This window comes from Pleurodeles waltl, chromosome 5 (genome assembly GCF_031143425.1).
Source record: "Pleurodeles waltl isolate 20211129_DDA chromosome 5, aPleWal1.hap1.20221129, whole genome shotgun sequence".
Classification (NCBI taxonomy): Eukaryota; Metazoa; Chordata; class Amphibia; order Caudata; family Salamandridae; genus Pleurodeles; species Pleurodeles waltl.
Window position 1 is genome coordinate 892517188 of NC_090444.1, and position 17501 is coordinate 892534688.

Consider the following 17501-nt stretch of genomic DNA (forward strand, 5'->3'; position numbering starts at 1 on the left):
AAGCATATACCAATTGGAACATAACTAATTACATTTCCAGCCTCAATGATAAGGTTGAGCAAGGAAAATCTCCTCCGATACGGGTCATACCCCAACAAGGAAATTTCTGTCTGCAAATAAATGGTAGAACTCCAAACACCAGACAAAGAGAAAGTTTATGTTCCCATACATATGTTTATTCAGCCCTGAATTCACTGCCGTTAGTACCATCTCAAGGTACATACTTCGTTTGCCACGATAGGGCTTATACATGGTTGCCAGCTGATTTCTCTGGTACTTGTTATATAGCCTTTCTTCTTCCCCCTACATACACCGCTCCTGCGAACCATCATAAAAATAGATATGGCAGAGGGATTGTGGATTCGAAAGACACAGCAGGACAAGAGGGAGGAGATTTCCTCAAAGGATTTCTTCCCTTCTGGGGTCCAATGGCCAACAGCAGAAATATAAGGCAATTGGTTCGTGTCGTAGAAACCACCATAGACATCACTGTAGGAGCTTTAAGTAACATTACGGCTGAACTACAGGCTGATCGTCTTATGACCTTGCAGAACCGTGTTGCCTTAGACTTTGTTCTTGCGGACCGTGGTGGAGTATGCAAATTGATCGGATCAAGTTGCTGTATACCTAATGACGCTCCGACAGTATACCAAGCTATCTCTAAGTTACACATAATCTCCGAGTCGATTCATCAGGACGAAGGAGATTGGTCCTTTTCAGAGTGGTTTTGGGGATTACTGTCCAAATGGGGTTGGAAGGTATTGACATTCTTTGGAGTAATTTTAGCTTTTATATTCTCTTGTTGTCTTTGTATGCACTGCGGTCCTGCCATCTGCAACCTATGTGCTACTGCATGTATTCCCAAACCCAAGTCACAAAGAGCAGAGAATATCAAAATGATGGTACAGCAACAGCTTGATGACCTCATGGCCATAGACATCGACTCAGATTAACATGAGTTTGTGTATCTTGCCTGAGTTCTGGCAAAAGGAGGGTCTGAGGAAATTCGATTTTTAATACGATCGTATCGACCCGCCATTTTGTGGCCCGCCGCCATTTTATGTTGCCTTCACTCAGGCAGCACAGCGAACGAAGTCCATTCTGCCTTTTCTGCTTATTCTGCAACATGGTGTTCAAAACAGCCTTCTGCCTCTATCTTTACAAGGCTGGTATTAAGGTCTGACCGAGTACACTAATCCCTGTCTGGTTTTCTAATCCTTGTTTCAACTATCTGTAGGCTCACACTATTCTCCGCCGATCTTATCTTATCGTCTGGCCTTCGCTGTCCTTTGCTAGTATTCTCTCATTTCACAACTGTCCTCCAAATGCACACAAACTTATCACACCACATGCAACTTCGTTGTGGATCGGTTAATGAATTAGTTCAAGGGAGGGGTGACAAACACAGCTGGAGGGGAGGCAACCTTAAGTCACTTGATACTTTGTTTTCCAATTCCTTCTATTGGTGCTGTCTTGTTTTCCGACATTTCTACTGGCTCTGTTCTATCTTTACATTATTCTTACTGGCTCCTTTCTATGTGTTCTGGGAGTGTATGTAGTTAATAAATGGTTTTTATACGGTATATAAGATTGTGCGCCACAAAGTAAAGTGGCAGTCTCCTGAGAACATACCTTGTGTACTTCTTGGACAACTGTACTAGCTGCAGCTAATAAAATCTGATCTTTTACGCCTGACAGAGTGTCCCGTGTCTCTGTTAGTTGAGGCAGGTGAATCCAAGGAGATTTCAGGCGTACCCTGCGCCGCCAGGCCCATAAGGTTCTGGTTCTTCACGACCCCAACGATCTCAAAAACTTCCGCCCGATCTCTCTCCTCCCTTTTCCAGCAAAAGTCATCGAGAAGATCGTCAACACACAACTCACCCACTTCCTCGAAGACAACTCCATCCTGGACCCCTCACAATCCGGATTCAGACGAAACCACAGCACGGAGACTGCTCTCCTCGCCGCCACAGATGACATCAGACATCAAATGGACAACGGCGAAACCTCGGCCCTCATCCTTCTCGACCTATCAGCCGCTTTTGACACAGTCTGCCACCGCACCCTACTGACCCGCCTCCAGGAAGCCGGCATCCAAGACAAAGTCCTCCACTGGATCTCATCCTTTCTCTCCGACAGAACTCAGAGAGTCCGACTCTCCCCCTTTCGCTCCAAAGCCACCAACCTCATCTGCGGCGTCCCCCAAGGATCCTCCCTCAGCCCTACCTTGTTCAACGTCTACATGGCCCCCCTCGCAAAACTGGCCCGCCAGCATCACCTCAGCATCATCTCCTACGCCGACGACACCCAGCTCGTCCTCTCCCTGACCAAAGACCCACTCACCGCCAAAACAAACCTCCACGAAGGACTAAAATCCATCGCCGAATGGATGAACAACAGTCGCCTGAAACTCAACTCCGACAAGACGGAAATCCTCATCCTCGGGCGCTCTCCTTCGGCCTGGAACGACTCATGGTGGCCCGCCGACCTCGGACCCCCACCCACCCCTGCCAGCCACGCAAGAAACCTCGGCTTCATCCTGGACTCTGCACTCACCATGTCCAAACAGGTCAGCACCGTCTTCTCCTCCTCCTGTTTGAACACCCTCTGCATGCTCCGCAGAATCTTCAAGTGGATTCCAACAGAGACCAGAAAGATGGTGACCCAAGCCCTCGTCAGCAGCAGACTTGACTACGGCAACGCACTCTACACAGGCATCCCAACCAAAGACATCAAACGACTCCAGCGTATCCAAAATGCCTCCGCCCGACTGATCCTCGACATACCCCGCCGATGTCACATCTCCCCTCACCTGAGGGAACTCCACTGGCTCCCGGTGGAGAAGAGGATCACCTTTAAACTCCTCACCCACGCTCACAAGGCACTTCACAACGCCGGACCCTCCTACCTCAACTCCAGACTCAATTTCTACGCTCCCACACGTCAACTTCGATCCGCCAACCTCGCCCTCGCCGTCGTCCCCCGAATCCAGCGCAAGACCTGCGGCAGCAGATCCTTCTCCTTCCTCGCCGCCAAGTCCTGGAACTCTCTCCCCACATCTCTACGCCAGACCCAGGACCTCCTCACCTTCAGGAGACTCCTCAAAACCTGGCTCTTCGACCGCTAACTGCAGCACACCTCCACCCCCCCCCCCTCTTCCCCCCAGCGCCTCCAAACCCTGACGGGTACATAGCGCGCTTTATAAATATCGTGATTGATTGATTGATTGAGCCTTCCAGCAAGATATGACCGTGCCTACTGGGACAAAATGGAGGAGCTCCTCCAATACCTCCCAGAGGAGCATAGGAAAAGAGGCCAAGAGAGTTTCTGAGGGCAGACTGCTATCTAACACCTCTTTTCCCTGTGCCCTAGATGCAGCTGAAAAGGCTGCCAGTGTGGTAAATTCCAGTATCCTGCTGTGCAGGCACGCCTGGCTCCATATCTCTGGCTTTAAGCCAGAAGTTCAGCAGAACGTGCTGACCATGCTCTTTAATAGTGACCATCACTTGGTCCGCAAGTCGACCAAACCTTAGAGAAGATCAAAAAAGATACGGAAGCAACCAAAGCAATGGGAGCGCCGCAAACATCCGCTCCCCATGGCATATTTTGCCGCAGCCCTTACAATAGAGACTCAAAGACCACCTCCCCTGAAGCCCCCACGTCCTACCAGCACACCTACGGCGAGCAATCCTCCACAAGAGGTTATTTTAGAGGGTCCTATAGGGGCAACAATTGTAGAGGCAGAGGCAATGGTAGCTTCCCAAAAGGAGCTACAGCTCCCCCCAAGGCCTCACCTCCCCCTTCTTTCCCTCGACCATGGAACACTAGTTTGGGGACACCTACAAGGCTTCTTTCCAAAATGGGAAACTGTCACCTCATACCAGTGGGTGTTGGATATTATCTAACATGGGTATTGTCTGGAGCTCCTTTCCATGCCTACCACCATTTCACCTTGCAAACATAGACTCTCACCAGAACCACCAAAGGCTACTGAAGGAGGAGGTCAAAGCCCTCTTCCTCAAAGTGCCAAAGCCCTCTTCCTCAAAGGGCTATATAACCAGTCCCCCACCATCAGCAAGGCATGTGAGTGTACTGATTGTACTTCCTAATACTCAGAAAAGATGGATCCCAGGGGCCCATTTTGGATTGCAGGCCCCTAAACGTATGGATCCTTTCAGAGCATTTTCATGTGGTTACCCTTCAGGATGCCAGTCCGCTTCTCCAGCAAAGCGACTTTATGTACACGCTCGAATGAAGGATACCGATTTCCACATACCAATACATCCGGCTCATTACGGTATCTCAGGTTTGTGATAAGCGGAAAGTATTACTGATTCAAAGTGCTCCCTTTTGGGGTCACAATTGCACCTCAGATGTTTACCAAGTACCTTGTGGTGGCCACTGCACGCTAGTGCAGACAGGGCGTCCAAGTTTCCCCATATCTGGATGACTGGCTAATCAAAGGTTCCACCCACCAGCAGTGCTGCAAGCACACACAGGTAACAATAGCCCTTCATCGCTTAGGGTTTACCAACAACGCCATGAAACCCCACCACCAACCCCTCCATATCCTAGGGAGTATTCCTAACTTGGAGCTAGGCATAGCCTATCCAAAGCCTGCCAAGAACTGGTTGTTTCAGGCAATGCTCCCTTTGTTCCAACCAACTCAACAACTCACAGAACAGTCATGTGCCTCCTAGGCATGATGGCCTATTGCAGTACCAAAATACCTCATGCCAGGCTTCACATGTGTCCATTGCAGCAGTGCTTAGCACAACAGTGCTCTCAGGCGCGGGGTCATCAGGACAATCTAGTGTTGATTGGCCAATGTGCTTATTGCTCCCTGCAGTGGTGAAACACCAACAGCCTCTTGAAGGAACAGCCTTTCCTGGACCATTCCTGCAGAGGATTGTTACAACAGACACTTTCCTTACAGGTTGGGATTCACACTTATAAGATCTGTCTGTCCAGGGTCAGTGGGAAGCCAAGTAGCAGGCCCTCCATATAAACTAGCTGGAATGTCTAGTCGTTCACCTAGCATTGAATGCATTCCTATCTCACCCTATAGGCAAGGTTTTTCTTGTCCAGATGGACAATATGATAGCCATATATTACCTTCATAAACAAGAGGGGGACACACTCTCCACAACTGTCTCAGCTATCCAAGAGCATTTAAAGTTGGGCTTTCCTCCTAAAGCAAAGTATTTTCCAGAGATAGACCCCAATTTTGCCGACCTCCTAATCAGGATACAACAACAAGCCCACAAGTGGAAAATTCACCTCAAAGTCCTCCTCCACTACTTTCACAAATGGGGTTTACCACCAATAGACCTGCTTGAACAGCAGAAAATGCCAAATGCCCAAACTTCGCCTCCAGTTTTCCACACCCACAATCCAACAGCAATGCACTACAGATGAACTGGTCAGGGATATTTGTCTACACATTTCCTCCTCTCCTTCTTCCATTTGTGGTTTGTAGGATTTGGCAGATGTCCCTATCGCTCATCTTGGTGGCACCCACAGGGCCCCGCCAGCCCTCGTTCACAACTCTGTTCGAACTCTCACTAGTTCTGCTCGAGAGGCCCCCCAACACACAGGACTTTCTCACCCAGAACCATGGAGAAATCAGACACCCAGATCCCTCACCCTTGCGATCTGGCTCCTAAGGTCATAGAATTTGGATACCTTAATCTTCTACCTCAGTGCATGAGCATTCTCAAGGAAGAGCACAGATCTACCATCTGTGCTTGCTATCAGGCCAAGTATAAAAGATGTGTCAGCTACTGTCACTCCAAGGACGTTGACCCTTTGAGAGGACATAGTTATTTACTTCATTTGCAGGTGTCTGGTCTAGGCCTTACCTTCATGCAATAACACTTGGCCACCATTGCTGCCCATCTTCAGAATAGACAACTCATCTCTTTCTTCAGGATACCAGTTTTTAAGTCTTTCGTGGAGGGTCTCAAAAGGGTCATTTCACCTTGGGTCTCACTGCACGCTCATGGAATCTCAACATTGTACTCATACACTCATGGGCCCTCCATTTGAGCCCCTCCACTCTTGCCTCCTTCAGTTCCTTTCTCGAAAGGTGGCATTTCTAGTTGCCATAACCTGACTTAGACATGCCAGTGAGCTTCAGGCATTAACACTTTAATTTAAGTAGTATTGGCAATTATATCACATATGTTACTCCTTACTTCTAAAAAGTCATGAACTTGTGCATTTTATTGAATTAGAATTTGTTTTACACTTTGGAAGTAGTTGTGAGTTTGGTATTGAGTTAAATGTTTTGTGATAATATCACGCAAAAGAATGTTGGATTAAAACATCTACTAGGATTTTGACTAGTGTATATGGGTTCCAAATGTATACGATTTGGAATGTTTAAATAAGCAGTTTGCTCAAAAGGTTCAAATAAATATTAGGTAAAAAAAATGTGGTCAGGTTAATTACATTTCTGGATCACAGGGCATAAAGACATTGTGCTTGTTAAATGATGTCAGACAAGGTGTACTTTGTTACTTTTGGTTTGTAAGTGGTCCAGACTGGCTGATTTGAAGGACCCAACCCCTTAGTTTTCAACTTTCTAAAAGTGGCATTTTCAAAATTGTAATTTAAAATCCAACTTCACCATATGTTAGGGTTATAGATTCCACTTCCAGAGACACCAAACATGTACTTGTCACCTGTTCCCATCTGGAAATTACTCTTATAGAATGTAATAAGGTAACTCCAGTGTTATCCTACGGGAGAGGTAGGCCCTGCAGTAATGAAAAATGATGTTAGGAGGTTTTCACTACCAGGACATGTAACAAATAAAGGTACATATCATATGTTTTAAATACATTGCAGCCTGAACTCTGGGCTGTCCAGGGCCTACCCTAGGGTGGCCTAGTTTACTTTGCCAGGTCAAAATGGCAATTTAAAAACTGCACATGGAGGCTGCAATGGCAGACCTGAGACATGTTTAAAAGGCTACTTAAGTGGGTAGCATAGTCAGTGCTGCAGACCGACTAGTAACATTTACTTTACAGGCCCTGGGCACACGTACTGCCACTTTACTAGACACTTATAAGTAAATGAAATATGCCTATTGGGTGTAAGTCAATCTAGCAAGTTTTACGGAGAGAGTACGAGTAGTAGTTGTAAAGTGTGGAGAGTCCTAAGTCCAGCAATACACACAGGAGGTCTGAAGGCAAAAGGTTAGGGGAAAAACACACCAACAAGGCCAGGTCCAATTAAATCTTTGCCTGATTCTAAGAGAGCAGAGCCACTTCCGTGTGCCTCATGCTCATGTTAGCCTTACCGCAGTATTTGACTAAGGCTTATGTTAATTCCCCTTCCCCTGACTGACTACATTTTTGGGTTCTGTAATGATTTTAATCATTAATAAACCTTCATGGTTTTTAACATACTTTGTCTCAAGGAGGCTTATTTAACAGAATATGCTGCCTGTTTTTTTTAATCATTTTCGATTCGGTTACAGGCATCTTACCTCATCTATTCTTGAGGCTACCACCACACCCAACCCTAGAAGGCAATTCATCTCATGTCTTATTAGGTTATTAAAGAGAGCGTTAACGAACCCACAGACAATTCATTGGGGTTGCTTTAGTATTAACTAAATGTCAGATTGCATCAAAGGGGTGTAAACACTTTATATCCTTGGTAAGAAACTGGCTACATCACCTAACCAAATGTAGCCAGGTAAAGGAGACATACATTGCAACTATTACACAACAGTCCAGGTTTTGAGACATGTGGGCCTCTCTTCAGGAATGTTGTGGTAAGATTGCCGGTGCCCTTGTAGGAACTTGAAACTTACAGCGTCTGCAGCTGTGAACTTTGTATGTCGGAATGGAGAGGAGTTAAGGATAGATGGGTATTAGTTGTGTTGTTTGTTGTTGTGTGCTCTCAAAAAAGCAAGACAAACATGTATAGGCAGATGTCTCCTTGATTCTTGTTAATAAATAAAGTTTGTCAAAAAATAACACAAAGGTGAATAATAATGGAATGGACATAAGTAGGCCCATTCAATTATTTAAGCCTCCAGGCAATTTGAAGCTTAGTTTCATAATTCATTTGGACTCTTTTCCTATCATGTTCTTCTCTCTGTCCTCTCCCCATGAAAGATGCTTCACCAGCAAGGCCTTACAAAAGGGAAGTATTTTGAATTGCTCATGTGGTGGCGAATGAATTATTCTGTCACAGGACACAGGAGATACTTATTTATCGATGCTGCGCATGTTGTCATACCTTTTGATCAATCTTCCGAAGAGTGATGCCTACATTGAGAAGGAGTATTACACTGCGTATGTCACAAAATAAGATGTACAGTTAGTAAAGTTAGGGCATTTCTTATTGTTTGCATGGTGTTTTCAAATGTCTGTGCATGTTTGCCCATCTTCACAAATATTGCAAGGGCTGGAGACTTGACAACCGTTTACATTACTATATAGTCAAGTAGTTTCTGTCTCTTTTTCACTAGCAAATCAGTGACAGTTAACAAATCACCAAGACAGCAAGCTCTACTCTTTGATATTTTTTCACATGCTTTTTATTAATGTTTGTTTTACACAAAAGCAACAAAGCAAAGCAAAACATACCACCATGTCACGGATAGGGTTTACCAGATCTTGTAAGTAGTCTTGTGCAGTTGTCATCTGGGTGTTACATATTACTATTACAGTAGAGACAGAAGGGTCCGAAGACCAGATTAGTTCATCACTGTCTTTCTCCCCTCCTACCGCGACTGAGCATGACCCCAGCCTTTCTCTGACTCCGGCCTTCCCACCCATCCTGTGTTGGGGTTGTCCCAGAGGCCGTGGTCTTGTAGTCTAGATTATGATACTTCCGCAACTGCCCTCACACTTTCTGAACTTTCCTAAGGCAACACCTCGCTTCATATACCACCTTTTCTGCCTCCATGTAGTGTGCCATGCTGATTTCCCACTGGTTATTTGTGGGGTAGAGCCAGGGCTTCTCCATTTGCTAGCTATGTCTCTTTTTGTTACGCAGAAGGCTAGAGCTCAGAGTATAAACTGCCTTTTCCCAGTATTCCCAGTAGTAAGATCTGTGGTGTGGAGGGAATGTCAGCATCTAGAACTCGTGGGAAACAGCCATTACAAGGAGGCCAAAGCCATGCATGCCGTTACCATGCATGCCGTTACCACGCATGCCTTTACAATGCATGCATGTTTACCAAGCATGCCTTAACTACACAGGATTTTACAACAAACTTACCTTTACCATGCATGCCTTTACAACGAATTTCGATGTAAAGGCATGAATGGTAAGAGCATGTGCGTGGTAAAAGTTTTGGGTAATTGTAAGTATTTTGTGGGTAAGTAATGAGTGTTTCTGTTATTTTTGCATCAAAACTTAACTATAACATTCAAACCAAACATCTTGCTAATGTGACACTTTGAAGTCATTGTTTGTAGACACCATTGCAATAACAATTTCTCTCTCTTCTGTCTGATTATGGGATGGAAGAGAGAGAGTGTGAGAGAGAGAAAGTGAGAAATTGAGAGAGTGGGAGATATTTAGAGAAAGAGATTGATAGAGAGAAATTGAAAGAGAGAGAATTTCTTTAGGCTTTGATGAATGATAAACTTAGAATGAGATATTATCGGACAAATTGAAAAGAAAAATACATTTGTCATGTACATAGAGTGAGACCTTTCTGTCTGTACTTTAAATAGTTGAAGTTGAAAAGAAATTAAAACAAAGAAATGACCACTAACACACCTAGATTTGAACCTTCAATGTGAGGGTCTGAGAAGTTAACCACTGGTGACTTCTTACTCCTTGTGGCATCCAGACATACCATTGGTAAATATACTGACGGACTACGATGAGATACAAGGTTTTGAACCTTCAACCTACTGAGTGACAGTCCAATAGCTTAACCAGAAGGCCACAAGTGACTCTTCTGCTGTGCATGAAAACGTAACTATAACATTAGAACCAAACATCTTGCTAGTGTGACGCTTTGAAGTCATTGTATGGAGATACCCTTGCAAAAATAGTCTTTCTCTTCCAACCCATTATAGGATGGAAGAGCAAGAGAGAAAGTGACAGGACCACTGGGGGAGCTTGAAGACCCCTGTGGTCCACCCAGCCCCCTTCCTATTCCAATAATTAGCCAGGCCCTGTGGATTGGGGTCCCCAGGGCCAAAATCAACCTGGGCAAAGGAAGCCACACAGCCCCCTTTAATTTAAAATAATTGGGCAGGACCCGGGAGATGAGGGAATTACATATATCCCTATTTCACCAAGAGTCTAACAGGAAAAGTAGATGTTTCTTTGGAGGTGTGCCTTGAGAATTGATTAACAGTTGCAACTAACTCTGCTGTGTCATCCCTTTCATTTTCTATTTTGGTTACAAACAAGTTTTAATGACTGTTGTTTCAAATTCTGTTGTAGAATTCTGTAACACATTGTCCCTCTTTTCAATTAATTAGTGTGCCCCAGAACAACTCCTTTTTGCTCGTATCAGTTCTGAATAAGAGTTAGACTGCTTTTTATTTGTCGGGTTGGGTGCTTTCAGAAATGGGATATATAGTGACTTCTCAACGAGTTCATCAGAACTTTCACAATATTGTAATTTACTGATATGGTACTTCAAATAATTTCTGACTGTAATCAAAGCAGTTCTTTTGCCCATTTCGAGTGATCACTTTTGATCAGGGGTGACACCTGAGCAGAAACCTGTGCAAAACACACATCACATTGTGAAGATTTTGATGGAAAAGAACTATGAAAAAAAAAAAGACTCTTTAATGTACATAAAGGACTCTTCAGTCACACTACATACTGAGTGCTGTGTGGTGGGCACACAGATGGAGGTCATCATTAGAAACACAACTTCGTAAACCTGACAAGTAATCACTGTGTAGTTTGTTTGCCTCAATGACGAAGAGAAGTGTCTGAAACCATAAATAGTAGAACCTTTGCCATGTAAGGTAGACAAAGGATGACCTCTAATAGGTAATGCTTTCATGATCAGTAGTTGGTGTGAATATTAGATGTTTGTGATAATGAGGCACATTACCCATGGATAGAAGTGTGCTGATGTGTTGGGGGGGGCGGCGGCTTCTAAACCTTTGATTGACTGCTTTCTCATTGCTGTTGGCAGCAGGTGCTGAAGATGCTGTAAATGAGGGTACAAGCTTACAGATATCTCTTCTATGTCCATGGGAACTGATGGCAGAGTATCACTAGAATGGTTGTCCCTCTGTGAAGATAGAAGCGAAGGTAGACTTTGTGATGTTTGCCTTTCTATCGTCAATTTTGCTGGTGAAGAAAGACCCTGTCAGAAGGAGTCTTCAGAAAGGTGTGCTGTTTGTTGGGGCCATTATATCATTGTAGATTCCGAATAGTTTTCTGGTCCTTTCAAGTCTGCCTATTTTTCATTCAGTTGATGGTAGACATGTCCTCTGCGGTCTGGGTCTATCATCCTTAGCTTCAAACACATAGAACATGAGGGACAAACTTGGCTAAGACCAGTCTGGGGTGCTTATGTTCCATTTTGTGGCGCACCCACATATAAGGGATGGACTATTCTTTTGAAGAGCAGGGTCAGTACACGTATGCATAAATGGGTCTTTGGCTGGAGTGGCGCAGTGGAAAAAAGCAATGGGTTATAATGGTACCCAGAACGCTTACCAGTGTTGTGTATTATTTACAAGAATCCCTTTTCTACATTTTAAATACTTATCAAGACCACAGACCGCACATTTGGAGTCTGCTAGTATGTCAAAGATCACTGTAGAATACTCACATTTTATAGTCGTCTGCCACGCCAAAGCTCAAACAAGTGTATAACCTTACACACAAGTTCGTCACTTCTTGACAGAGGAGCAACTATCACAGAAGAGGAGAAACTATCACAGACGGCTCATTTTTTACTCCTTTGCAAGCTTCTCAGTGAGAACAGTGAAGGTATTGATTTATAAAAAAACACAATTTTAGTATTATGACAAGTTAAATAATCACTGCCAAAGCCGTTCATCTTGCATTGCTAAAGTTGTGGACTGAAAAGATTTTCAGAATTTTTAAAATTCCACACGAAACATGAATCCCAAGCAGTCTTCCTTTATACATAGACCAGGTACAACGAAATGCAGCAGTACAAGCTTCTCACGTGCACACTCATTTGGTACAGCACATAATGTACAGCAGCGAAGCAAATTTCTTCCACGGACTAAAAACGTACAACAGAAAGCAGCAGTGCAAGCTTCTCTATCTCTCACAGACACCCTAAGCATGTTAGTTAATTGGCAAGAGCAGTGCAAGCTTCCGTCCTTCACGGAAGAGGTAAAACAGATGACCTCAGTGCAAGCTTTTCTTACGTCCAGAGGTGTGCATGTCCTGTCATCCAGTGCCAATGACATCATATTTGAGGTCAAGGACAACATATTTTCAAGTCAATTTTGTCAAATAAATACTATTTGCCTAACAGTTTACAGTACGGACCTGTGAATGACGACTGTTTGGCACTAAGGCAAAACTTGTAGCCACGCATATTAACTGTTCAACCTTTTACATATAGTTAATTAATGCAAATACGAACAAAGGAAATACAATACTGACATTGGTTTCAGTAGAAAAACCTATAAAATATTTGAGAAAAGTTAAAATTTGAGGCTACATATAATTCTTTCAGAATGCTCGCTAATTTTATGCAAATACAGCAGGAATCCTGAAAGCAAGATTGCTAATTGTTTCCTTTCAAAATAAAATGTATTGGGAAAAAAATGCAACTTGAAGGGAAACATTTTGCTAAACTATTTCAAACTTTAGATATCATTTCACTGTGGCATCATTTAGTAAAACTTGTTTGATGCCTGCCAGTATTTGAACAAATATTAATAGTGGAGGTAAAAGAGGCAATATGACAAAATATTAGGGGACTAATTCTGAAATAAAGTCGCCACAGTGCAAACACATATGTATGCAGTTGCGTTAGTGGAGATTTACTACTTTCAGGAGCGTTCTTGAGTTTACAGAGGCGGCCTGTAAACTATACTTCTACCAAACGTTGGTTAATTGCATTTTCGAATTCGCAAATAGGCACCTGTATATTTGTTAATGTGAACATTTGGTGAGTGATTGGAAATTTTGCTTTCCTATATCCCCTTTTGTCCTTCTCTGTAAACAGTTTTACTCTTGCCCTTATAAAAATAAAATTCAGATCATTTCTAGTTGCTCGAATTGGTTAAGGAGGGTTGATGACTACCCTTAAACATGTACATGTGTGGGTGTGTACAGACTTGCAAGCCATGCTAAGCCTGGATTTAACCCTTCGCGCCTACATCAAGCCCATGTATATAGAAACGCGCCAAAGAAAATACACATTCCCTGGGCTAACACACAGCTTACTTTAACCCATGATTAAAGGCATCTTCACTCCAGAATCAAAGAACAAGCTGAGGCCGCCATTATATGCATTTTCACAGAAAACAGGCATTTAAGGCCATTTCTGTGCTTTTTCAGCACATTTGATATTATAGACATTTCGGTGGACTCTCGTCTCGTCTCTGTACCACATATTCCTACAAGATAGCTCCCCTGCTATGCAAAGGGGCATTCCCTTGTTTTCTTGGTTGAGTGGCCTGTTAGAATCAGGGAACAGCATTGCCTGTACACTTGCCTACTGTTGCTGATGAAGGCGCATGGGCAAAATGGCCTTGAGCTATGCACTGAATGTGCGCCACCTTGATGGAGCGCCCATCCTAGCCTAGGCTTGGAAGGAGGCACGGAGGTACGCTGTAGCGAGGTTTTTAATGCTCAGAGGCCTAATAACATAGTGATCATCACTAAGCAACTTCATGAAGTTGAGGCCCAGGGCAATATTCGCTTAGAACAAATTGTAAGTACTAAAACGCATCATTTTAAAGAAGGAAATATTCTGTTAAATATATCTATGAAGGTGGACAGTGAACCAGAAGTTAGGAGAAATAATATATTTGATGTTAATTTCGAGGGTAGTGTTGTCAAACTAATATACATTGCGTTTTTGTTTTGGTGCCTTTTCAGCTTGCCTCAACCACTGGGCCAGCCACAATGAACGTTTCAAAGCCGTGGCCTCCCGGTCACACTGCTGTTGCAGACCATCCTGACTTAGAGCAGTGTCCTCATTTCAGATAGGGTGATGCAGTCCCACCGAAAGGAGACATTCCTTGATCAAGATTGGGCGAGACAGCAAGGCAGATTGTCTGGTGGGGAACCGACGCTCAGCACCATTAATCATTCATGTCATTCCTGTTTCTTATTTGGTTTAAAATAGAATATGTTTTACATAAGAGCCAAACAGTACTGAATAATACATGCCCTTGTAAAGATGAATTCTTGTTTTCTTGAAACAGAATTCTTCAGTGAATGGCTAATGTTAAAAAGTTGTTGTTACTGAGGAGAACTATATTTGTGAACCAGAATTTTGCTTTTTTTAGGTCCAACCAGTCCAATGCATCCGACTGCCAGCGCAATGGACTTCTTCCAGCTGTTTGTCCCAGATAATGCAATAAAGAACATGGTCACACAGACGAACATGTATGCCAAGAAATTCCAGGAGCGGTTTGGAAGCGACGAGGCGTGGATAGATGTCACTGTCCCGGAAATGAAATGTTTCCTGGGCTACATGATCTCAACCAGCACTTACCACTGCGAGTCCGTCCTCAGTATCTGGAGTAGTGGTTTCTACAGCAACAAGAGCATCGCCCTGGTCATGACCCAGTCCAGGTTCGAGAAGATTCTTAAGTACTTCCACATCGTGGCCTTTCGCTCGAGTCAAACCACCCACAGGCTCTACAAGATCCAGCCGTTTTTGGATATCCTGAAGAATGGGTTCGACTCTGCTTTCAGGCCTTCCCAAACACAGGTACAAGTGAAAATAGTTAATCAGTACATTTATACCAGACATCCAGTAAGGTCTACAAAACCATAATAATTTCCAGAATGTCCTGGCACCCGCATTTAAATCATACTTGCATATCCATTGTGTCCTTCTCGTCCTCTATACACTGCTTCATTGTTTACAGATGATTAACTCTGTTTAATCAGCTTTATGTTTAAACACACTTGATTGATTGATTGATGTTATTATATTGGCATTTGTATGGCATACTATATGCCATTGGTAGGACATTGTAGCACTTTTGGTAAGTCAGTTCCACATGACTTCGAGCATGTTACCACCGCAGAGTGGTTCCTGATTCTCCTTATTCTGATTTTTTTTAATCTAATGCTTTTGTTCCGTCTGTTGTTCTCGGAGAAATAACTTAATGAATGGGTTATGGTTGTCAGACTTGTGGTGTGGCAACTTATGGCCGGTGAGTTTTACTAATTGCTAATGTATTGCCAATGTCAGTATCAATGTATGTTTTTGATGGAATGTATGACATTACCTTGCATGCCCTTAACACGCATGCCTTTAAAATACAGTCTTTATGTTGCATACCTTTACCATGCAAAAGATGCTTTTACCACGTATGATAAGTATATGTAAGGTAAGTGAAACCCATATATATATATATATGTATATAGATATATATGTATATATATATAAACAAGATAATAAGATACACTTGATCTTGGATTATAGCAAGGAAAACACACAAATCTTGAACATTTTGAATAGACATTGGCATTTGATTAAAAAAGACATAGACATTAGTCAAAAAGTAGATGAACGTCCTAATATAACGTACAGGAAAGTACCATTGTTACAAGATAAGTTAGTGAAAAGTCATTTTGAACTACCATTGACATCTAATTAGCTTCACAAAAGGGCTTCTTCTGTTGCAACAAATGTAAAGCATGTAGAATTGGCAGCAAAAGAAAACAAATAGTAGATCCCCATGGCAGAGCCTTTACAATTGATGAAAGAATCACATGCGATACTACATTTGTAGTATATGTGATAGAATGTCTCTGTGGCATGAGGTATGTGGGCAGTACTATTTGTCCCTTAAAAAAACGAATCTTAGAACTCATAAGAGCAGTTCAAAATGGCGACCGCAATTATGCAATGACTAAACATCTGAGAGAAATCATGTGGGAGCAAATTGGCTACACATGAGTAAAGAAACATGAGAGAGGAGGCAACAGAGTTCTAAAGCTGCGACGCCTAGAATCAAGGCTGATAATCAGATTACGGACTAAGTCCCCATATGGAATTAATGGGGATGAAGAACTTTACTGTCACCTTTAAGTTGTGTTAGAATTCTAAATACATGCAGAAAGGCAATGGTCCATGCATATTATTGTGTGTGGAATTAGGACTAGCCATTACATGAATATATAGATATTGATACATATGGAGATGAATATGCCTCATAGTATAGAGAATGTTAAGAGCTGTCTAGGGAAAGAATCAGATAGGGATTGCATATAAAGGAGATATTTTCCCAGTATCAGTTGAGCAGCAAATATGGGATTTGTCGCCATGAGAGAGAACTGAAGATTTCTAAACAATAGAAAAGAAAACCCCAAAAGTGGATAATATACTGTATGAACAATAGGGGTATATATGGAAATATTCCTTTTCTTTCGCTCTTTTACTTTGTAGCTAAAAAACTTGCTGGTGATGGGATGTTTGTCCCCCCTTTCTCCTCTCTCCCCCCCTTTTTCTTCTCCCTTCTTTCTTCTTTCTTCCTTCCTCTTTCCTCTTTTTTCTTCCTCCTCTTTTCCTCCTTTTTTCCTCCTTGTTTACAATTTCTGAGATATGGAAAAACTTTACAAAAAATATCTATAATACAAAAAAAAAGGTTGGATTTGTTGTATGCAAAAAAAAGACAAGGTCAATAGTTTAAAGCTAATATTTTTTTTTCTTGTTTTAATATTTGTAAAATATATGCTTTGGTTTATCACTGTGGTATGTGGGCTAGAAGTTTTTTATTGGATTTGTTATAGGAGTAAATGTATAGAATGACAAAAAGGTGTTGATAACTACATTTCCCAGAATGCCACATAATGGCAGACAATAGGAAAAAGTATAAATTGAGTGGTAAATGGATCACTCATTCACCGTGATCAAGACCTTTGGTGGTTGAAACGCGTTGGTGAAGTTTGGGTTTCTTTTCTCTTTTGGAAGAATAAATTCTTCAAACACAAGGCTTCCTGTGTGTGCCGTGTTTGACCTTGTGTCATTTGGTGGAGAAAGTAATTACAGGGTTGGCCCGTCCCTGACACGAGCACCGACTTAATGGAGCGCGCTTTGATTGGGGCCATATGGATAAAAAAAAAAACATATATATATAGATATATATATATATATATATATATATATATATATATATATAGAGGTTGGCCATAGGACCTGGTCACAGGCTGTGCACGGCGTGGGGTTGGCTGCATGTGGAGGTATATACATATATATGAGGCAAGGCCCTGCAGCCAACCTCCCCGCATGCCACCAACCCCATGCATGAAGGGGCTGCGGCCAGGCCCTATGGCCAACCCCCACAAAGGCAGCCAATCCAGAAGGAGGACACAGT

The 17501-nt window shown here is 42.8% G+C and overlaps 1 protein-coding gene across 1 annotated transcript in view; it reads left to right on the plus strand.

The window, feature by feature from the left end:
• The window catches only part of PGBD5 (piggyBac transposable element derived 5), a 622550-nt gene that overhangs the window by 200719 nt on the left and 404330 nt on the right, over positions 1–17501 (plus strand). The window contains exon 2 of the mRNA XM_069235011.1: positions 14457–14884. Within this exon, the coding sequence (XP_069091112.1) occupies positions 14457–14884 (428 nt within the window). The remainder of the gene's footprint in view (positions 1–14456; positions 14885–17501) is intronic.